This window comes from Fulvia fulva, chromosome 1 (assembly GCF_020509005.1).
Source record: "Fulvia fulva chromosome 1, complete sequence".
NCBI lineage: Eukaryota > Fungi > Ascomycota > Dothideomycetes > Mycosphaerellales > Mycosphaerellaceae > Fulvia > Fulvia fulva.
The window spans coordinates 2,329,894-2,351,678 of record NC_063012.1 but is presented as its reverse complement, the minus strand read 5'-3'; the positions used below and the strand labels follow the sequence as shown (position 1 = coordinate 2,351,678).

The window sequence follows — 21,785 nt, the reverse complement described above, 5'->3', positions numbered from 1 at the left end:
TGTGCCCGGTCGTTGGTGTGTTATGGATATGCCCAACGGTTCAGGTGAGGCTGGGCTTTATCGTACGTGTACGGCAAGTAGCGCAGTGTATGTAACGCACCAAGCGCATGGAAGGTGTGCAGAATGTGCAATGGACGGTCCTTTGCGATGGGTACCTGATATGCTTGGCGCATGTCGTAACCGCAGACGTACATGTACTCAGCCCTGTCAGCCACATGCGCTGCTCTGCCGAACTCCGACTGTGGAGCAAGCTGGAAGCGTGAACACTGCCAACCACGTCCGTTGCACTGGTGACAAACAACCGACGACCACACACGATGGAGCTCAGAAGAATGGCAGTCTGCCAGGACTGTCTCTCAGTCCTGCGACAGCCGAAGAATGCTTCGAAGCTCCAGCAGCTCGCGCCAATCGCACAGACTGCCAGGAGAACCTTGGCGACATTCCCTACGACACCTCGGAGTACAGCACACACATCGCAGACCGCCCGCATACAGCAGATCAGACGCCTGGCCACCGGAGCTCATCGACCAGCTGCCACCCAGTCACTCGATCTCAATGCCGCACACAGTCGCATACAGCAGCTGGCATCATCCGTGTTGAAGCCTGAGGGTGGCAAGCTGCCGTCGGAACAGAGAGTGCTATATGTCCTGGAACAGCTTGAGGCTCTGGCAAAAGTCGTACTGGATGAGAAAGGGCCTGAAGGTGTGCTGAAGCCGAAAATTTCAGCAAAGGCCCAGCAAGAGACAGCGACATCAGCACTTCTAGGGAGTGTCAATGCCCGGCAGCATCCCACATACATATCAAAAGTAAGCATTCTCGACTTGATCAGCGAGAAGGCGCAGGAGATCGTACGACATCCTGATGTGTTCATCGCTCCGGCGATATTGAAGGCCTATGTGGAATTGCAAAGCCTCTTGGAGCAGCCTTCGAGCTTTCCGGACCTTTTCGATCTCTATGCCCGTAAGCCCGTACCGACGTCCAAGAGTGCCAATGAAGTCGAGTACACAGCTGCTTCGCCCGATAAGGTAAATGCCGCCATCGACTCCAAGACTGCCAACGTCGCTCTGGATGCGGCAATAAAGTCGCACAACTTGCCATTGGCGATAGATGTCATTACCACTTCATTCAGTACAGCTGCGTTCAAGAAAGCCAAAACTCTTCGTCAAGCGGCAATCCCCATGGCAGGTCTCGGTCTGGCTCCTGCGGCAGCCTATACACTCTCCTCGTCATTCTCATCACTACAGCAAACAATGGACCCGAGCACAGCCACTGGTATTGCATTCGCCGGCATCATGACTTATGTGGGTGCAGTCAGCATGGTCGGCTACGTGGCGGTAACCACCGCAAATGATCAGATGGACCGAGTGACATGGGCAAGTGGCGTGCCATTGTGGGAGAGATGGATCAGAGAGGAGGAGCGGGCAGCCATTGACAAAGTGGCTGGCGCATGGGGTTTCAGAGAAGTCGAGAAGAGGGGTGAAGAGGAAGGCGAAGACTGGGAGAGTCTGAGAGAGTGGGTCGGTGTGAGGGGCATGGTATTGGACAAGGTCAGCTTGATGGAAGGCATGGAGTAAGTCTTCGACAGCCAGGACAAGCAGCCCATATCCAAGCGCAAGATGCAGTCTTTGGAGTGCCGTAAGGCTGCAAAGAATGTCTGCGCACGCTCGAAGCGCCACGACGCTCCCCACAGGTCCAGCAGCGACCAGGCTGTGGGGTCTTTCTTGTGCGGAGCCACATATCACCGCTCTTCCATGACCGTCCCGCTACTACAGTCTACCACGAGTCAACTGTAAGAGTACCTCTGATCGCGTAGGAATCGCGAGCACGAACCGAGCTGTCGCGCTCACCGTGCCGCCTTGCTCCCGGAGAGTCACAATCGACCATGCTACTGAAGCGCTTCCGGAACAAGCCTCAAGTAAGCCGGCTCGAACACGAGTGGTTGATCTCCATCATAGCACGTAGGCAAATATGGTCGAGGTAATTGCCGCGTCGTAGCGATACGCTCCACAACGAGAACAGTGGACCAAGATATCGAAGTACAGCGCCGTAACTCAAGAGTAGCGTGTCTCTTGTACAGATTGGCTACGTGCTTCGTTTACGGCCATGATAACATAACTTGACCACAAGTTTCCGCCGTCATCGGGACCCCTTAGAACATGCACATCGGAAGGCGCAACGCACAACCAGGGACCCGTGCCTTCTGCCAGATTCGAGACTCTGTGAAGGTATATATGATACCTTGAAGGCTTACGCATCAACAGTTGATCTTGGTGAGATGGTGCAGTGTTACAGCAATATGCTGCGATGCTGCATGGGCCTTGCATTCTCCTCCACTAGAAGTCAATCTTGTAGTGAGGGTGCGGCACCGCACCGCGCTGACTATCTTGGCAAGATCGATTGTTTTGCATTCTTTTTGCATTTTGACATACATCGTGGCATCTCGCCACTCAATACGACTCCTGCCTTTGCAGCGTAAACTCCGAACCACACTTCCAGGATGCCGGCTCGTCCAGATCTCCCTTCCCATCATACTCAGCATGCTGTGGGAACGGGCAGATCGGTCGCTGCCTCAGCACTTCATCCTGCAGCGTATCATTCTGCCATACTGTTGCAATGATCTGCTCCGGCGCCTTGCCCTTTTCAGTCCATTCCATCAGAGCTAGGAGAGCGTCATGTTCCGCATCCCGGTAGCCAGGTACTCCATTGGTGCTACTGCTAAGGTCTGCTGCCTGATTCCCGCCAGCTATGTACCAAGGTGCGTTGACATCCGAGGGCGTCCCAGCACAGTGCTGCATACCTGGGATCCGGAAGTAGCGATACCAGGAGTCGAGCTCGATGTCTTTGGGTGTCATCGTGTTCAGTACTTGTCGGTAGAAGTGCTCGGAGGATCCCGTTGGGATGAGACCATCAGCCAGGCCGTGGTAGCTGCGAAAGTTCAAGTCAGCTGGATTCGGTCACCAAGAACGGAGGTTATCAGAAGCGACTTACTGCAACAGTTTGCCCCCGCGCTTATGGAATGGCCTCAAATCGAACTTGTTGGCACTCGCATTACCCGGCTGAACAGCATCCGCCTCCTGAACAATCTGGTAGTCGAAGTCCTTGGGATCCCACGTCGATTCGTTCAGCAAAAAGTACCGCACATAGTCAATGCCCAGTGGATGTATCCTCGATCCACTCATCAGGACCTCGAACTGCGACTCGGCTCCCAGGTTGATATGCGGAAAGACAAAAGTCTGCGTCACAATCAGCACCCACAACCACCAATACATACTCAATTCGACCAACCTGATTCGTCTCAACATAATCATTATAAACCCTGCCCAAAGTCCCAATCTGCTCCACCGTCAAACACCCCTCCGGCGTCTGATTCCTCACGCCCTCCCGACAAAGCAACGCCTCAGGAACGAAATGACATCCCTCCGGCCTACTCACAATCCCATCCCTGACTCCATCCTGCCCATCGCACTGCCTAATCACCTCCGTCCCAATCACGGGAAACAACGCCGGCGGGATGTAATGACTACTGGTATTCGGCATATTATCCAGCCCAGTCTTCACCGTCCACGTCTGCAAATGACTCGTCCACCACGCCGGCGCCCCGACCAGAACCCCATCAAAGTCCTCGGGGAACATCTGCACCTCCTTCAAACCTTGCCTCCCACCGGTGGAACAACCACTGTAGTAGTTCCATTCCGCCTCTTCGCCATAGTACCCCTTAACAACCTCTTTCGCAACGACAACACTCCCATGCATCGCCCTCCACGCCCAATCCACGACCCCTTCAGGGTTCTCATACGCCCACGTCCCATTCGCGGAAATGGAAGAATGGCCCGTATCCGTCGACATAGCAGCGAACCCATACCCGACTCCAGCGCCCATATCGAGCCAATTGATCCCTCCCGAGAAACCGCCCTGGCCAACAGCGAGGAAACGAGAGTTCCAGTCATCGGGGAGGAAGAGGCCGAAGGAGTATGACGAAGTCTCGCTCGATGGGAGTTTGAATTCGATGGCGCAGAGGGCGCGGAGTTGGGTGGGGAAAATTGGATAGGCGAGGTTTGAGGTGGGGACGTGGAAGGTTGAGTTGGAGGGCAGTGAGGTGACGGAGGTTAGGGTGGCGTTTCCGGTTGGGGGGAGGAGGGATTGGATTGCTTCGGGGGTGCATTTGGGGTTTGTGTGGGGTGTTGGTGTTGTTGTTGCTATCGGGAGGGTCATGGCTAGGGCGAGGAGGGCGGTGAGGGACATGGTGAAGGTGCTGATCTAGGGACGTAGAGGCCGTTGAAGATCAAAGGACTGACCAGATGGTCTAGAGAAGAGCTGCTGATAGACGACGAAGACTGATGGCTTCAAGAAAGCACGACATTAAGCAGAAAGTCGAGAAAGACGCGTCGTCCACTTCTTCAGAGATACTCGCGTTACATATGTCATATTCCGTTCCCCTCCCCTGCAAGATCCAAAGCAGTCGTCTCCACTCGCAAAATAGATCTGCAGGTCCTCTAAAGTCGTCGTGGAGCAGTGGACACCTCCGTGCAAATTAGTTGGACGCGGGGATAAAGCGCGGCTTCACATCTCGGTGCATCTCAAGTGCCTGCCTCATATGCCGGTACCGACTGCCTTGTCGCTGTTCGCCCTTGGAAAATGGTCATGTAGCACGAAATGTGTGCTACTGTCGACAGCCGCTTCACGAAGCCGTCTGTCGTGCGAGCTAGAGCGCCGTGAGCGCGTACGCTCACTTGCGTTAGGTATGGCGAAGCTTCGGAGTCGGGGCCACAGCCATATGTGAACAAAAAGTCTACCGAGTGCTCTGACCCAGTATGGTCGAACCTGGTGTGGCGTGGCTGTGTTACATCCACGTCCTGGCGGAGTTAGATTGGCTCAAGTGTCCTGGAGAGATCCTGCACGTTTTGGTGACACCATCGGAGAAAAGCCAAGCAAGGCGCACTTCAGTTGGCGAAAGTACTGCATGCTGTACCTCAGGTTGTGCCCGAGCGTTCAACGTTCAAGTCGAACAACTTGCCAGTCGCAGCGTGGTGCGATTGCGCAACCAAGACTGCACGCAGTCACCATTGGTGCGATGATCGACGGTCATCATAGCGACTGCTCGTGCAGTGTACCTAGTATGTGCTTTTGACAAAGCACGGCAGGTACTACAGCTTGGCCTTGATGAGTTTGTCGACGCCCGAGCTCTCTTCAACGGCGATGCACACAACAACAGCGATGTCGTCTGGCTTGCCGCCTTCCCATCCTTCCTGAGGATACCGCGCTTTGACCTCTTTCGCGAAAGGTCCTTCTCGTCGTCTGTCTAGTCCAGCGATCTTGGCTTCACGCATGACTGCAGCAGCGATCTGTCCGGGCAGGTATGAGTCCTTGACCTTGTTGTCGATCGTTCGGGGCAAGGATTGTATGAGAGAGTGGTTGAGCATAGTCTCTGCGCCTTTGGACGACTTGGACCAGTATCCACCTTCTTCCATAACCCGAGCTACCACTTGTAGGGTGTCCTGGGCAGAGAGATTGTCCCACACACCGTCGGTCGCAAACAAAACGATGTCGCCGTGTTTGAGCTGGTGATTGTCGACATCAGCCTCATTGGGTGTTTCACTGAAATGCGTCTGTCCACCGAAGATGGCGTACTGTGCTTGCATCTTGGCTGGAACCTTGGAGAATTGGTAAGGCGTGTTGAATGCATGAGTTTGCACCTCTGAACGGTGTGCCACCTTGCCAGGGCTGAAGATGAGATAGCCTGAGTCGCCCAAGTTGGCTGTTTCGATGTTGCCTGTCTTGTCCGCTACGCCCAGGCTAGCAGTACAGCCTCCAGCTGCAATGCGAGGATTCGACATGACAGCGTCGTATGCCTTCTGTAGGAGCGACTGCGGCTTCACCGGGTCCTCTTCGACTCCTTCATGTATGTTCGCCGACCCTGCCATGAGGCCGCACAGTGCTTGGCTGTACTCTGACGGATCAACACCCTGATCTTGCCATCCTCCCACACCATCTGCTAGACCGAATGCTACATGATGTGGACTACCTCCGATCGTGGTCGCGAAGAAGGCATCCTCGCCAGACTCTGGCTTGGTGGATCGCAGATATGGTGGCGAAGGGTTCACATGCGTGGACGCGTAGTTCCAGTAGTCCTTGCCGTGCTGGGGCTGACGTGGTGGAGGAGATCGTTTGGGGGCGGATGCCGCTGCGAGTCGATAGGTGAAGGACGTCGCGTCGGTCCCGGAAGAGTACGAGTGCCTCGCAGGCATGGAAGGTGTGGAAAGGCGCGAGGCTGTGGAAGTCAGACTTGATGTGCCCCTGTTCACGAGCATGGAGCGGAGGGAGGCTGACATTGCAGCTCAGCGAAGACGATGTAGCTGATCACGACGCTGGTGAGCAACATGATCAAGCCATTGATGGTGGACGGGATTTGATCTGCAGCAGGTGGTGAGGCTCAGGGGCGTTGGAAGTTAGCAGCAGAGTAGCGGTAGATGTACTTCTCCAGGGTACATGTAGTTCTACTCTGTCTGCCAATGTCGAGACGGGACGTGCAGCCTGTCCGCCCGCAAAGCTTCACGATACTTCTTCACTTGCCCTGAAACTCCACCCCACGGGAACTCGTCGTACGCACACAAGATGTCGATGCACCCGGCGCGACAGGCGTATGTCGAAGACGAGCAGAAACAGGTAAGCAGACAGCCCACACGACGTCCACGAGCAAGCTTGCCATATTCACACGCTATGCCAGAGCTCGACACTTCGACAGAGACGGATCGGCTGACTGATGCTTCGACTGGCAGGAAGATCAAGGCATTAGCATCGCAGACGTACGTGAGTGCACCTACAGCTACTCCACTACTATACGACCTGTCTGACCTGCGACCAGCCCTCGACACCAACTACCAGATCCCCTCCGCCCCAGGCGAGCCCTCCCAACATGCAGCCTCTGTGCTGGGCGAGTTTGCGCGAAAGCGAAAGGCAGCCGCCCTAGCAGTCCCGACGGATGACCAGCGAGTGCGCACCGAGCTACGAGCACGCGGCGAGCCCATCACACTTTTCGGCGAGCGCAAAGAGGACAGGCGAGACCGGTTACGCTCATTGATGCTCCGCGAGCAGGAGGGTGGAGCTGACGATGATGAGTCTATGGCTGATGCAGACGAGGGCGATGATGCGGGCGACGAGGAAGGAGAGTTCTACATCGAGGGGACCCAGGATCTGCTGGCTGCGAGGCGCGACATAGCACAATTCTCACTACCTAGAGCGAAGCAACGACTGGCACGCCAGAGGGAAGAGAGCAAGATACCTGTCGCGACGCACGTGCAACACCGAAAGGCTATCAAGGAGAAGCTGAAGGACATCGAACTGCAGGGCAGTGAGATTGCCAGCGACAGGCCTGTGAGCATAGTGCGGTTCTCACCGAATGGGCAGATGATAGCATCTGGAGACTGGGCAGGCAGTGTCAAGCTGTTGGATGCATCTAATCTGACGACCAAGACTACATTGCGGGGACACAAGGGCATGATCGGTGGCATCAGCTGGTATCCAGGTGCAACTCTGCCTGACTCGAATGTCTCGGAAGAGAGCGTGAACTTGGCCACATCTGCAGCAGATGGAGAGATACACCTGTGGTCGTTGAAGCAGGACACACCTATCGCATCGCTCAGTGGTCACGGTGCGAGAGTAGTGAGGGCAGAATTCCACCCTTCAGGACGATATCTAGCGAGTGCGAGCTACGACACAACCTGGCGGTTATGGGATGTGAACACAACAAAAGAGCTTCTCTTACAGGAAGGTCACAGCAAAGAAGTCTATACCGTAGGCTTCAACGAGGACGGCAGCTTGATCGCATCAGCCGGTCTGGATTCTATTGGCCGCATCTGGGACATGCGCACAGGCAGAACGGTCATGCTTCTGGAAAGCCACGTCGCACCTATACACGCCCTCGACTGGGCCAGCGACGGCACACGAGTAATGACAGGCAGCGCAGACAGTTTCGCCAAGTGCTGGGACTTGCGCGCAGTACGCGAAACAGCCAGCATCGGTGCTCACATCGGTGGCGTATCAGACCTACGGTGGTTCAAGGGCACAGACGGCCCACTCTCCGGCCAACAACAACAAGCCGACACCACCATGACCAATGGTGACTCTGGAGAACATGACACCATTCAACCGAAGAAAGCAGGCACCTTCATTGTCAGCGCTGGCTTCGATAAAACGGTCAACATCTTCTCCGCCGACGATTGGGCACCCTGCAACTCCCTCACCGGTCACGACGGGACGGTCCTCTCTGTCGATGTCGCTGCCGACGCAAGCTGTATAGCATCCTGCGGTCGAGACAGAACCGTAAAACTCTGGGCTCGAAATGATGGGAGTGGCATATAAACTACCGTCGTCATACTCAAATTAACTTCCTCCCACCACTATCTACAATTTACTCACATCAAACTTCTCACCCACATAATGCGCACGATCCCCCATATACTTATCATGCTGACAAATCGCCAACACAACCCCATCCCCTCTCCCTCTTCAACACGCCCCTAATCGTCGCTAACCGCCTCCCAATACTCAGCACCTCACTCTCCAGAATCAAATCATCACCCTCCACCGGCGGCTTAAGATACGTCACATCCAACCGCCGCGTCATGCCCGTCGACTCCCACCCCGAGAAATTACACGCTACAATCGTAATGCTAGTAGGCAAATCAAAGAACATCGCTACACATCCACATCAGCTGGACCCTACCCACACAGAATCTTCCCATTAAGCGGTCGGTAAGGTATACATACGTATCGCCCCTCCATGCGTAGTCCGCGGCAACTTCCCTTCCTGTTGGTTAGAGTAGTTTGGTGGGACCTTGATGCGTATGAGGGATTTGGCTGTGATGCGGGGTTCGAGGAGGGTGCAGGAGAGCACTTCGAGGTTGTCGTAGACTGCGCGGTCGAAGTTGGTTGGGGGGATGGATGCGGCGTGGGATTTGATGAAGAAGGACATTAGTTTTGTCGCTTGGGGTTGCGTTAGGGTGCCGTCTTGGCCGGGAATCTTGCTGGGGGCCATTGTGGGTGGATGGGTAATGTAGTGAAGGAGTGATCGTGGATGTTTCGTGATTTTGGTGCTGGCTGGCGATGTAGGAGTGCTGTGTGCCTCTAATGTAAGTCGAGCTAGACTATCGTGACAATGACTGGCAAAAGACGATTGATCTATTCTACAGACGCATATACGATACAATTCACCAGCCTCCAGGATTCAAGCTGAGGTTGGCCATAGGATCGGCCGAGGATGACCTGCCTCTTCGAGCAATAGCGTAGCACACCATATCCACAACACTCCACGCGACACTGCGTGATTACCCACAGGACATAAAGGATTTCCAATCCTTCGAAATCATGGCAAAACTCCTCCACCCACAAAGATAGCCCCCCAAAATCACCACTAAACACCCCAATTCCGGCAATTCTGCTCTCCAATGATCAGTAACGCATGTCACACTAAACCACAGCTTCTCTTCCCTTCATGCGATTTCCATCCTCAGATCTGTCCACAGATACAAATGCCCTCCCTCGTTCACGGCTTGATGAAGCTCCTCCTCTCCATTTTCGTAAGTATAGCAGCGATAACAGTAGCAATCTACCAGCAAGGACACATTACAGAGTACATGCGAGGCATTCTCAGGACATCCACAATAAACAGCTTGACAAGGAATCTCAGAACAAACGCTACAACAGCAGCAATGGCGCCGGATACGAAGTTTGTGGGACTGCCGGTCATTCCCAGTCTTAATGCTACGAATCCGAAGCCGAGAGGGATTCAGAAGGTCTTCGAAGCGATTGAACAGGCCGAGGGTGCTGGAGCCACAGTCCGCCGCTCAATAGGCACACCACGACTGAGGAACTTCACGCCTTTCTTGATGTTGGATCACTTTTCAGTCGCTCCAGGTGCTGGCTTCCCAGACCACCCGCACAGAGGCCAGGAAACAATAACATACCTCCTCTCCGGCGCCGTAGATCACGAAGATTTTGCTGGAAACAAAGGAACGATCAACGCTGGTGACCTGCAATTCATGACAGCCGGCAAAGGAATCGTTCACGCTGAAATGCCACACGATGACGGCACAGGATCAAGTAATATCGGAATGCAGCTCTGGGTAGATCTTCCGAAAGATCTTAAGGCCTGTGAACCGAGGTATCGAGACCTAAGGGCCAAGGAGATCCCAGAGGCGACGGCAGACGATGGCAAAGTGAAGGTCAAAGTAATCAGCGGTCGCTCTCAGGGTGTGGACAGTGTACAGGAATTGGCGTATACTCCCGTCTGGCTATTGGATGTGACGATCCAACCGGGAGGCAAACTCGCCCAGCCTCTCCCCGCCGGCTGGAACTCCTTCGCATACACTCTCGAAGGCAAGACGACATGGGATACCGGTGCGACAAGCCGAGAAGTCCCACAGTACCACAACACCGTGTTTGAGCAGAAGGGAGATCAAGTCATTGCCTCAGTCCCGGCTGATGCGAAGGAGAACGCGAGGTTCATTCTTGTAGCGGGATTGCCTTTGGATCAGCCGATTGTGCAGTATGGGCCGTTCGTTTTGACGGATGCAAGCCAGGTCAGGCGGGCGATGATGGATCATGGGACGTATACGAATGGGTTTGAGAGGGCGGAGGGGTGGGCTAGTGAGATTGGGAAGGTGATGGGATAGAGGGGGCGCGTCGTGCTATGGTGTGATATTGTTGGATGTAGAGTGCCAGGCTGCTGACGTGGCAGTGTCGAATCCTCCGGCGAAGCTGGAGAGGGATTGCCGCGTCGTGCTGTGGTGTTATAGCGTTAGATAGCCGCGACTACTCCCGCCAATTCGACGAGGCTGATAACGCTAAGCGCAGTAGTGCTGATAAGGCTGTTATTGAGAACCGCCGCAGACTGTTGGATGAGTGGCTTGCGTGGCGCGAGCGGACTGTCGAGGAGTTGGTGGAGCAGAGGAGGGATTATGGGTTGGCCAACTAGTTGTACAACGACTTCGCGAACGTGTTGCGAAGAAACTTCCAGGCGAGCTCAAGGTAAGCACACCGAAACCACTCAGCGACACGTCCAGTCATTCCTCTAAGTATCCGAACGTAGTCTGGTACCACCTGGTATTGAACCGGTGATGCCGTTGATGATGATTTTGCCCTTCTTGATGAGGCGGAGATGGTGGAAGGAGAAGCTCATGCCGATAGTGTCGTTTCCCATGGCCTTCTTGCTCCGTCCTTGCACCGCATCATATTCGTGACCCCAAACAAGTATGTCAACTCCGAACAGGGGGTTCAAAGCACCGTTTATCCAAACGACACCAATCCGCACCACTGCCGCCACTGACGAGAACGAGGGCAACCTTATACGCATTCTGTGTGGTCGCACCATGCCGAAGCGGCGGCGAGTCTTGTGTCTGGCGCAAAGTGGTCGATGATGATCTTGTTATCGCCCAAATCGTCCGCTATGGCATCCACGAGAGATGGTTTCCGCATCGTGCTATGGTGTGATATCGTTGCATATAGACTACCAAGCTGCTGATGTGGCAGTATCAAAACCTCCAGGGAGGCTGGGATGATATTGCCGCCTCCTTGGCCAGCTTTTTCTCCCAAATTCCAATAGTTCAACAATTGATTCAAGCTAACGTTATAGGAAGAATGTGCGTTGTTTTTGGCGCATCCCCACTGCTTCCACGTTGTCCAAGGTGCTGATGTGGCAGTATCAAATCCTCCGGCGAGGCTAAGATGATATTGCGGCTTTCTTGACCAGTCCCTTTTCCCAGATTTCAATGGATACAAGACATGATTCAAGCTGGCTGTCAAGGAATAATGTGCGCTATTTGTGACACATCCCCGTTGCTTCTTCGTTTTCTGAGCTGCTGATGTGGTGGTCTCAGAACCTCCGACGAGGCTGGGTTGATATTGCGGTCTTCTTGGCCAGTCTTTTCTTGAGAACTTCAATGGTTCCAGACATGATTGAGGCTGGCGGTGAAGGAAGAATGTGCGCTGTTTTGTGGCACATCCCCATCGCTACTGCGCTCTCTGAGCTGCTGATGTAATGGTCTCAGAACCTCCGGCATAGTTGATGTTGCATCGCGGCATACCTTTGGATCTATCCCTTCCCATGCTCTGGTCATCTCGTCACGTTTCCTAAGCGGACGGTCTCTGGAAGGACGCATCACGTCGGACACATCCCCATAAATGGCAGGGTCTCTGAGCTGCTGTAGAGTGAACTCAGGTCCCTCGGCAAGGCTGGATCGATACGTAGCCTTTTTCTTTAAGCCCGCTCTCTGCTGGTCAGAACGCACTGATTCGATGGTGGGCCAAACAGATTAGACGTTGATATTTGGTATGTCTGAAGTGAATGCTCTTGCTCGAGTGTGATTCCCTGTAAAGCGTCCAGTCACGTGGTACGCTAACTCTCCATTAGCTTTTCCGAGCTTCAAAACTCCACCTCGCGGCCTCCCAAGGACGACCACATCGCCTTGCGAGCTGCGGTCACGCGCTTCACCTCTCACCCAGCAATCCCGACACCAATTCTTTTGCACACCATCATCACCTACACATCAACCAAACATGAGTGCCTGGGCCGAGGCGACCGCGCCAGACGGCCGCAAATACTTCTGGAACAAGCAAACCAAGCAGACATCATGGAGCAAGCCCGACGACTTCGATGCTCCGGCGACACCAGCAGGTCCGAATGGTAGTGCCAGCGACTGGAGTGAAGCAAAAGCGCCTGATGGTCGAGCATACTACTACAACAAGGTCACAAAGGAGACAAGATGGGACAGACCAGCTGTCATGGATCAGGCACCTCGCCAAAACGCTCGTCCAGACTTTGTGGCAGGTAGAGGTCAGGACTACGGCCGTCCAGACAGATCCGAAGATCGCATGACGAGGCGGGACGACCGTATGGCTGGTCTGCCAAACAAGCCAATTTTCGACCGCGAAGGCCCAAGAGGCGGCGGCGGTGGCATGCCATGGGAGAACCGGCGGGATGACGTTGGCTTCAGGGGACCAATGCCAGCGAAGAACGACGAGCCTGACTATGCCACCCACGAACAAGCAGAAGAGGCCTTCTGCAAGTTGCTCAAGCGTCACAACATCTCACCCGACACCGAGTGGCAGGATGCCTTGCGTGTTGTTGTGCGCGACCGGGAGTACCGCGCCATCAAGGACCCCAAGGAGCGAAAAGTGGCATACGAGAAGTACTGCCAAGAAGTGCGTGCACAAGAGAAGGGCAAGGAGAAGGAGCGCAAAGAAAAGTTGCGTGAAGACTTCCGTAAGATGCTACGGACCCATGAGGAGATCAAGCATTACACGCGCTGGAAGACTGCAAGACCAATGATCCAGGGCGAGTATGTCTACAAGCAGGCTGGAGATGATGATGAGCGCAAGCGCATGTTCGATGAGTACATCCTTGAGCTGAAGAAGAAGCACGCCGAAGAAGAGTCTGCCCGCCGCAAGACTGCCATCGCCGAGCTCGACTCCATGCTCAGAGTGCTGATCGTCGATCCTGATACCAGATGGAACGACGCCGAAGAGAAGATCACGACAAGCGACCGCTTCGTCTCCGAAGACATCTTCCGAGCACTCAACAAGCTTGATGTGTTCTATGCGTTCGAGAACCACATGAAGGCCTTGGAGCGAGTCGCCAACGAGAAGCTGCAGCAGGAGAAGCGCTTGAAGCGACGCCGAGAGCGCCAGGCTCGTGATGGCTTCAGACAATCGCTCAACGACAAGCTGAGAGAAGGCAAGATCAAGGCTGGCAGCAAGTGGCAGGACGTGCACTCCTCTTTCGCTGACGATCCGCGATTCACTAGCTATGTCGGCATGCCAGGCAGTGACCCTCTGGACCTGTTCTGGGACATTGTCGAAGACGAAGAGCGCAAGCTACGCTCCAAGCGCAACGACGCGATGGACGTGTTGGAAGACAGACGCTACGAGATGACCCTCGACACCACCTTCGACCAGTTCATGGACGTCATGCAGTCTCACCCAAAGACATCGGTCTTGAAAGATGACGAGCTGAACTTGATCTATTCAAGACTCATGGACAAGATCAAGAAGCGTCACGAAGACAGCAAGCTCGATGCCGAGCGCCATAAGAGAGACATCATCGATGGCATCAGAACACAGATGAAGCGCAATAGACCAGCCATCCGGCTTGAGGACACCCTTGAGGATGTTACACGACTGCTTGCAGGTACTCGCGACTGGGAAGCTGCTGATGACGACATGAGGGCGACTGCCTACGAGAAGTACATGCGCCGACTCAAGGAGAGAGATGAGCACGAGCGCGATCGAGCACGCCGTGACCGAGACGACAGAAATGGTGCACGACGCGACGACCGTGATCGCTCCCGAGATCGTCGCCACCGAACTCGTACGCCCGAGATCGATGCTTACGAAGCTGACAGACGCAAGGCCCAGGAAGCTCGCGAGAGATCGTACCGCAAGCCTTCGTTTGGCCTCACCCCACCACCACGCGATCGCCGAGATGACCGATACATCTCGCGTGAGGACGATCGTAGACACGACCGTCGAGATGGCGTGTCTGTCTATGAGCGCGAGAGACGTGAGAGAGAGCTGGAACGCGAGCGGAGCTACATCAGTCGCGCTGATCCACGTGACAAGGGTAAGACTTTGGACTATGGTGATGAAGATGCCGTTGGCAGTCGTCCAGGATCCGTGCGCAAGCGTCGCGAGTCTGATGGCAGCATGCGTGAGAGCAAGGTAAGTCGTTTAATGCGCACCGTATTCGAGTTATATACTGACTACTTGCAGCGATCACGCCGTGCTGAGAGTGCTGGTGTGCTGAAGGACGAAGAGCCTGCTCTTCAGTCTGGTTCCGAGGAGGGTGAAATTGAAGAAGTCTGAACGGTCGGTTGACTCCACTGGCCGCAAGTGCGCTAATGAAAGTCGTAAGCGTGCGTCACTCCGGCATAGCACTAAACCTTCTGCTAGGATGGCAAGTTGTAGGGTGGAGCGCGAGCGGATTGGGAAGGAGGATTGTTATAGTGTCGTACGTCCAAAATCCTCAAGCTTTGATCCTGAGACTGAGGCCATAACATAGCAGCTCGCACACACCGCCGGAGATCATGTTGGGAGTGCGCGACTAAAGGGCAAATCGTGGTTGGTGTTGGTATGTTGTACTGTTACTGAGATCCCAATCAGCTCTTCTCTTCGCTACACTGGCGGTAAGCAGTGTTGCAAGACTCAACTCCAGTGGACTTGACCGTACAGCAGCGATCAACACAATTCTCCAATCATCCTTTCTGATACCGATGCTGAAGTGAAGCGAAGTTGCAATTGTACGTCGCGCAAATTTACCTTGATCGTCACAATCTCCAGTCTTGACTTACTTGCAGCGCTCTCTTACTTCTGCCAATTGCGTTGCGGTTGGCTCTGGCGCACAGAGAACCAGACAGGTCACCGCGACTACTCAGACAGTCATTCGACATTCATAACAGCCAGATTGCACTATGCCCTTGAATGGACCCTAGCGTGGAAGCACGTGGAGAACCTGGCAAGACAATGTCTCGCAACCCGGCTATCTGGTGTGGCCGAACTTTCGCCCTGCCATCCAGGAATCGACATCATGGTTGATGAGTGGGGTTACTCACTAAACAAGATGACTACGTTTCCGCGGTGTCGAACTACTGTACTCCCACGATCGCTGTCGGCTCCTCTGTGCGGCACGCACTGACCCGATTAACAGCTCAAACAAACCACCACGTGCTTCAGGCGGACGATGACGATATGTTGCTTGTTGTGCCCAGCACAAACTTACCGACTTGGTGTCTCATGGTCAAACACGGGTAAAAGTCGAGCTGTGCGGCAATGCCATCCGATTCATTCGTGGTTTTCTGTTTGCTGGTCGGTACGTAGCCGATCGCCAGACTACTGACTTGACTTTGAGATCGTTCTAACCGACTTACGCGACCCTTTGCGCGCTGTTGCGCGGATCTGAGGACCATGGGCTACGGTATATCTGGGGTGACAGGATCATTCGATCCACGTTCCGTCATGCTGGGACGGCATTGGCTCTGTACTGAGCACCGCCTGTGGCTGCAGGAAACTGACCATGCTCCTCTTCATGTTAGGGTCGGCCCATCTACTGAGCGTCCACGGAAGAACTGCACGTACATGGCGCTACCGATGGCTGCATGAGGTAGATGCAATCACGCGTAGTTCTGGTTGGCCAGCCTGATATCACTCAGCGGCACTGGAAGACTGCCAGGTACTACATCTCTCACGACCATGACACCTATCGTCCAGGGACGGCGCAGTGGACCCTCCTCTGCCCCAAACACCTTGAGCGGAGAGCATCGTAAAGCCCATGAAACATGGAGGTTCGCGCTGAGCACGTGGCGAGCATCTAAGTTTCTGTCACCATCTACAATAACGAGACTCTGCGCGCTCAATCGCACTTGGCCCTCGGGTACATTATCCTCATTAGGCACAAACGAAGCTCGAGAGGCCGCAAGTAAACAAGTTGTGACATGCTTAGGCTCACAACCAAAAGATCATCCAACCTCCAGCAAGTCAACCGATCTTTTGCCTATCTTCTGGACAACGATCAGTGATCGCCAGACTCGGAGGTTGCCCGCCCAGCTTGGCTGTGCCAAGCGTCGACAAGCAGCACCAAGGCGCGGTGCGTGCTTGACCTCACTCTTCCCGAACGAAGCAAAGCCAGTGTACTTGCTACGTGCTGGCCGTATCCGATTGCGAGAAGTGGAGGCGCAATGAAACAACATACTGCATCGCGTGCCTTGGCAAGACCACGAAGTCACGATCATATCCCGGATTTGGTGGGGATGCAATTCTGCCTATAGTATGGCTGGAGGAACCGCTTCCTCCACACGGCTGCACCTCATTTGGGGCGGATAATAAGGGTTTCCAACATGATGCCGGGGGGACGTTGAAGGTTAGTGGGTTTATGGTGGGGGATTCGGCGAAGTTGTATGCGAGTTGTGGGGCGAATTGTCCTACGACGAAGAGGGTGTTTGAGGGGACGCGAGTGACATTACTGCTAGTAATGTTGAGGAGTAAGACACTGTCTAATCGAATAATGATGGTGTCGTGCATGCACATCCACATGTGTGTCCTGGGATGACGGAGCGGCGTCATGTACAGCGTCTTCGTGCACACACAGCCGCGTCTCTTGGCTGGAGTCTCTCGATACTTGAGAGTGTGGCACAACCAGCCTAGCAGCACAGTGCCGTGCGGTATCTTTGGCACAGAGACGGGACCGTGTGCAGGCCTTCAAGGTCTCGGCACGCACCTAGCGAGCCTGTGAATCTGTGATGCACCGGACCTGCACCGATGCAGATCGTTGACAGGGATGTTGTGCTCAGAACTGGCAGCCACGACCCGACGCGTCGGGCCATTCCCTTTTTGCATGTGAACATCCACCTGCACCTATGGACATGCGATATTGATGATGAGCTCGAAGATGATGCGACTCTTCATCTTGGGCCCTGCATTTGGGCTACCTTCGATTGACGCAGAATGTAATGCAGCTGTTGCACTGCTCCAGCTCCGCGTCAAAGACCAACACGAGCTGATCCCAACGCATGACCAAACACATCGACTGCCCTTCCTGATCGATGGCCAAGCACAAGTCTCTGGCTTCAACAACATCGTACGCCACTTCGCGAACAGACGCATATCCGACGAGGCCGTCCGGCTAGATGCAAAGCAACGCACCGATTCTCTTGCCTTCACGTCCTTCATCGAGTCCAACGCGCAGACACTGCTGGACATATCGCTCTACGTCGGCTTCGAGAACTACCGCTACACGACTCGTCCCGCCTTCACCAAGATTCTGCCATGGCACATCAACTACATAATACCACCACAACGACGCACAGCTGCTAGATCACGAACAGAACACTTGGCCATATCGAGCATTGATGTCGACAATGTGCACGAGGATATGAGCAACAAGCCACCAGGTTATGAAGGAGTAGGGAAAGAGCAGCCCGGATTCGAGGCGGAGGCAAAGCAGAGAGCAAGCCTGCTTCTACCACGCAAGGATACACTGAGGAGTCTTCTGCAGAGACCTGAGCATGCAGCAGTGTTCAAGTTGAATGCTCTGGTAGACAACTTCTTCGAGCCGTTGCACGAGGCACTCCAACATAACGACTACTTGCTCGGGACTGCAGAGCCGACCTCGATCGACTGCTTACTGTACGGCTATCTCAGTCTCATCTTGTACCCACAAGTACCACAAGACTGGCTAGCATCAACCATCAAGCGGAAGTACAAGTCGCTCGTGGCCTACACCGACCGACTACATAGCTTGTTAAGCCTTGCTACCGACGCTGATCACGTTCTTCGGCTATCACAAGTGGCTGCAGCTCACGCGCATGATATGTCGCTGCCGTGGAAAGCACCCAACACTTCGACAATGTCTGCAACCATCAAGGAGATTCGCCATGGGATCTGGATGCAGCTACCTGTTGTTGGTGGACCACGGTTGGCTTTATCAAACGCGAAGCAGTTCCCCTACCTTGATCGGAACTTGGGCAATATGGTACTTTCCTTAACAGCTTCCCTTGCCCTGGCTGGGTATCTCACAATCCGCTTCGGCTTTCTGTCATGGCCACACGGCGAAGAAGTCCACATCTTTGGTCGCAGGCGTATGGCAGACTATGGTCATCTCGGCGATGCTCTTGCTGGTATTCGCCTTTTAGGGCCTCAGGCTGGCCGATGAGTTGCAGCCTGAGAGAAAAATTTCCCGTCCATCAGTCGAAGTGCACAGTACAGATATCAGCAAGACTACCAACAGCCATTGAACCTGGCATTAGCCGAAGTTCGCGCCTCAGTTCCAGGACCTCGTCCGAATCCGAATCCGAATCGTGTACGAGGCGCCGCAGAAGCCCCGTGTCAAGGTGTCTCTGTGGCACCGACTAGGATATTAGGATCTCCGCAATTCCTGTTCACCCAGCATCGGACCCAGGCATCACAGAGTGCAAGTGTGAGCATCTGTCGTACCAGCACGTCTTGCTGGATGACGGCCGAATTGCTCGACGCTCGCACTTGGCCTGTGGAGTGTCTTTCGAGACTTACCACTAAATGTGACGGTCCTACTGTCCAGCAGCACACTCACGCGACCTCATGTTTGGACTAGGATCGATGGTGCCCGTGTGGAGGAAATCCTGGAGTCCCCCGCACCGTCTGTCGTCTGTCCATCTCCCATGGTCGCACCGTGGCACCATCATCCACAAATGACGCCACCGACATCGAAGCTGGATTGAAGTTGTCACAGCTTTGAAGGCAGCAAGATAGCAGCATGTTGAAAAACAGTCACAGGAAATGGACAATGAGCAACCATCTTCACAACGCCGTCAAACGCCGCAAGCATGTCGATCGTAAGCAGGGTTGATCAAGGTTCTGCCGGTCTAGCCAGACATGACGACCGAAGCATGAGAATACCGCCGAAACGCCACCGAGCAATAGACCGCCCTGATTTCTGTATGGTTTTATTCCTACGCAACATGGCGCATGGGGTGCAGAAAGGCTGCTCGGCACACGCCTTACCTTGCGCGCCGCTGCACTACCATAGTGCTTGGTGCGTCATGATGCTTGATCTCATGTCTTCGTTGGTTTCACAATCGCTGACGTTGTTCTTGATTGGAGGCTTGTGGACCGTCCTGCACAAGCATAGCGAAGCCCAACGGCATCCTTAGTGTAGTGGTAGGTGCCTTTGGAACTCAAGTGTCTCGAGATCATTCATGGTATATATCATGGAGCGTCGCTCTTCTCGGCGCTCCCTGGTTTCACATGCAGATAGGACCCTTCAGTCATCAAGATGTTTGGCTCTGGTGACAAGGACAATCGGTACTTTGGTCTCCGAGGAGGATGGCTCACCTTCTGGGATACGGGAAGAAGAACACGTCCTTACTTACATGACAATGGACTGACAAGAGATAACATATAGTGACTGTCGCCTGTGGTACCGATATGACTTTATTCGGCTATGATCAGGGTGTTTTTGGAGGCGTGGTTGTAACGGACGACTTTCTCGATACTCTCAACCTGCGGAACAACAGTTCTCTCCTCGGCACAGTAACAGCGATATACAACATTGGCTGCTTCTTCGGCGCCATCCTGGCCTACTTCATTGGAGACATTCTTGGACGAAAGCGAACGATCCTTCTCGGTACCACCGTCATGTCTATCGGCGCCATCCTTCAGATCACAGCCTATGGAGTGCCTCAGATGATTGTTGGCCGCATCGTAGCTGGCGTAGGCAACGGTCTCAACAACTCCACCGCCCCACCTTGGCAAGCAGAAACGAGTAAAGCTGCGTGGAGAGGAAAGCTCATTGTAATTGAACTCATCCTCAACATCGCCGGCTTCTCCCTCAGCAACTGGGTCACATATGGCTTCTCCTTCGCCGGCGGAGCTGTGGCATGGCGCATCCCGCTCGCGCTGCAGTTCATATTCATTGTCATTCTTTATGCCACGGTGCCTTGGTTGCCGGAGTCGCCCAGGTGGTTGGTGCAGAAGGATAAGGTCGAGGAAGCGGAACAAATCTTGGCTGATATTGAAGGCTCTGAGATTGAGGATCCATACGTCCAGACTGAGCTTAACGAGATCAAGTTCACGACTGCCTATGAAAGAGAGAACAGTTCCCGCATTCGCGATCTGGTCCGTGGGAGGAGGCATCTCAAGCTGGAACTTGTACGCTGCGACGACTGGCTCTGGGCATGGGCGCGCAGGCGATGCAACAGGTAGGGATCCCAAGATCGCCACATCACCTTCAGAGTAAAAGCTAACTCGCATCCCTCCCTCAGCTCTCCGGAATCAACGTAACATCCTACTACCTCCCCACCGTCCTGATCGAATCCGTCGGCCTCAGCAACACCCTGGCCCGCCTCCTCGCTGCCTGCAACAGCGTCTCATACCTCCTCTTCTCCCTCATCGGAATTCCCAACGTTGAGCGTTGGGGCCGCAGGAAGATGATGATGTATGCCGCTGCTGGTCAATGTTTCTGCTACCTGCTCATTACGATCCTGCTCCGCTTGAGCGAGAAGGAAGGCTTTTCAGAACAAGACAAGGTCGCGAGCGCTAGTGTGGCCTTCTTCCTCTGCTACGTCTTCTTCGGGATTGGATTCCAGGGTGTGCCGTGGTTATTCCCTGGTAAGTCTCAACTTCCCCCACAAGCTATTTCCCTCAACACCTGACCCCATTCCCCCCACAGCCGAAATCAACTCTTTCTCCATGCGCTCCAAAGGCGCCGCCCTCGGCACCGCCACCAACTGGATCTCCAACTTCATGGTCGTCGAAATCACGCCCATCGGAATCCGCACTTTACGCTGGAAATTCTACATCATCTGGACCACCTTCAACTTCTCCTTCGTCCCTATCGTCTACTTCCTCTACCCAGAAACAGCCGGCAGAACGCTCGAAGATATCGACATGTACTTCCGCGACAATCATAATGTTCTGGTCTTTAGGGATAAGACGGCGACGAGCTCGAAGCGGCCGGTGGAGTATATTGAGAGGGAGGAGAGTGCGGTAAGGAGGGCGAGTAGTGTAGATCCGAGGGCGGCGAGTTTGGCGGCGATGCATAGTAGGGGGAAGGCGATGGGGGTTGAGGTGGAGGAGGGGAGGGTTAGTAGTGAGCTGCAGAAGACGGATGAGAGTTGGTTGCATAAGGAGAATGTTTGATCGATTGTTGTGGATTGCAGTTGCGAGGATACGAGAACAAGCAATGCCAATATGCAAGTCTTTCGAGAAGAAAGCCACCTCCGTGCTCCTCCTGTTCAACCCACCAACATCCCGCTAAAGTGCAT

General features: G+C 54.2%; 9 protein-coding genes across 9 annotated transcripts; 6 read left to right on the top strand and 3 right to left on the bottom strand.

Annotated features, from left to right (window-relative positions):
* Positions 1-317: 317 nt before the first annotated feature.
* On the top strand, positions 318-1,574 carry CLAFUR5_00513 (uncharacterized protein; the record flags this gene model as incomplete). The annotated part of the gene is made up of 1 exon (XM_047899661.1): positions 318-1,574. One exon carries the CDS (start codon positions 318-320, stop codon positions 1,572-1,574), a length of 1,257 nt encoding a protein of 418 aa, XP_047756044.1.
* An 873-nt stretch (positions 1,575-2,447) lies between these two features.
* CLAFUR5_00512 (putative feruloyl esterase B-1) lies at positions 2,448-4,242 on the bottom strand (the record flags this gene model as incomplete). Its single annotated transcript, XM_047899660.1, has 3 exons — positions 2,448-2,925; positions 2,989-3,233; positions 3,286-4,242. The coding sequence occupies 3 exons, from the start codon at positions 4,240-4,242 to the stop codon at positions 2,448-2,450; spliced, it is 1,680 nt and encodes a 559-aa protein (XP_047757221.1).
* Positions 4,243-5,144: 902 nt separating this feature from the next.
* CLAFUR5_00511 (uncharacterized protein) lies at positions 5,145-6,308 on the bottom strand (the record flags this gene model as incomplete). The annotated part of the gene is made up of 1 exon (XM_047899659.1): positions 5,145-6,308. One exon carries the CDS (start codon positions 6,306-6,308, stop codon positions 5,145-5,147), a length of 1,164 nt encoding a protein of 387 aa, XP_047757220.1.
* Positions 6,309-6,612: 304 nt separating this feature from the next.
* CLAFUR5_00510 (uncharacterized protein) lies at positions 6,613-8,358 on the top strand (the record flags this gene model as incomplete). Its single annotated transcript, XM_047899658.1, has 3 exons — positions 6,613-6,663; positions 6,777-6,807; positions 6,863-8,358. 3 exons carry the CDS (start codon positions 6,613-6,615, stop codon positions 8,356-8,358), a joined length of 1,578 nt encoding a protein of 525 aa, XP_047757219.1.
* Positions 8,359-8,461: 103 nt separating this feature from the next.
* On the bottom strand, positions 8,462-9,034 carry CLAFUR5_00509 (uncharacterized protein; the record flags this gene model as incomplete). The annotated part of the gene is made up of 2 exons (XM_047899657.1): positions 8,462-8,694; positions 8,767-9,034. The coding sequence occupies 2 exons, from the start codon at positions 9,032-9,034 to the stop codon at positions 8,462-8,464; spliced, it is 501 nt and encodes a 166-aa protein (XP_047757008.1).
* Positions 9,035-9,707: 673 nt separating this feature from the next.
* On the top strand, positions 9,708-10,670 carry CLAFUR5_00508 (Pirin-like protein; the record flags this gene model as incomplete). Its single annotated transcript, XM_047899656.1, has 1 exon — positions 9,708-10,670. The coding sequence occupies one exon, from the start codon at positions 9,708-9,710 to the stop codon at positions 10,668-10,670; it is 963 nt and encodes a 320-aa protein (XP_047757009.1).
* A 1,882-nt stretch (positions 10,671-12,552) lies between these two features.
* On the top strand, positions 12,553-14,856 carry CLAFUR5_00507 (Pre-mRNA-processing protein prp40; the record flags this gene model as incomplete). Its single annotated transcript, XM_047899655.1, has 2 exons — positions 12,553-14,712; positions 14,764-14,856. 2 exons carry the CDS (start codon positions 12,553-12,555, stop codon positions 14,854-14,856), a joined length of 2,253 nt encoding a protein of 750 aa, XP_047756987.1.
* Positions 14,857-17,419: 2,563 nt separating this feature from the next.
* On the top strand, positions 17,420-18,697 carry CLAFUR5_00506 (Metaxin-like protein; the record flags this gene model as incomplete). Its single annotated transcript, XM_047899654.1, has 1 exon — positions 17,420-18,697. The coding sequence occupies one exon, from the start codon at positions 17,420-17,422 to the stop codon at positions 18,695-18,697; it is 1,278 nt and encodes a 425-aa protein (XP_047756989.1).
* Positions 18,698-19,795: 1,098 nt separating this feature from the next.
* On the top strand, positions 19,796-21,660 carry CLAFUR5_00505 (MFS-type transporter oryC; the record flags this gene model as incomplete). Its single annotated transcript, XM_047899653.1, has 4 exons — positions 19,796-19,880; positions 19,925-20,670; positions 20,784-21,129; positions 21,191-21,660. The coding sequence occupies 4 exons, from the start codon at positions 19,796-19,798 to the stop codon at positions 21,658-21,660; spliced, it is 1,647 nt and encodes a 548-aa protein (XP_047757289.1).
* Between the last annotated feature and the right edge of the window lie 125 nt (positions 21,661-21,785).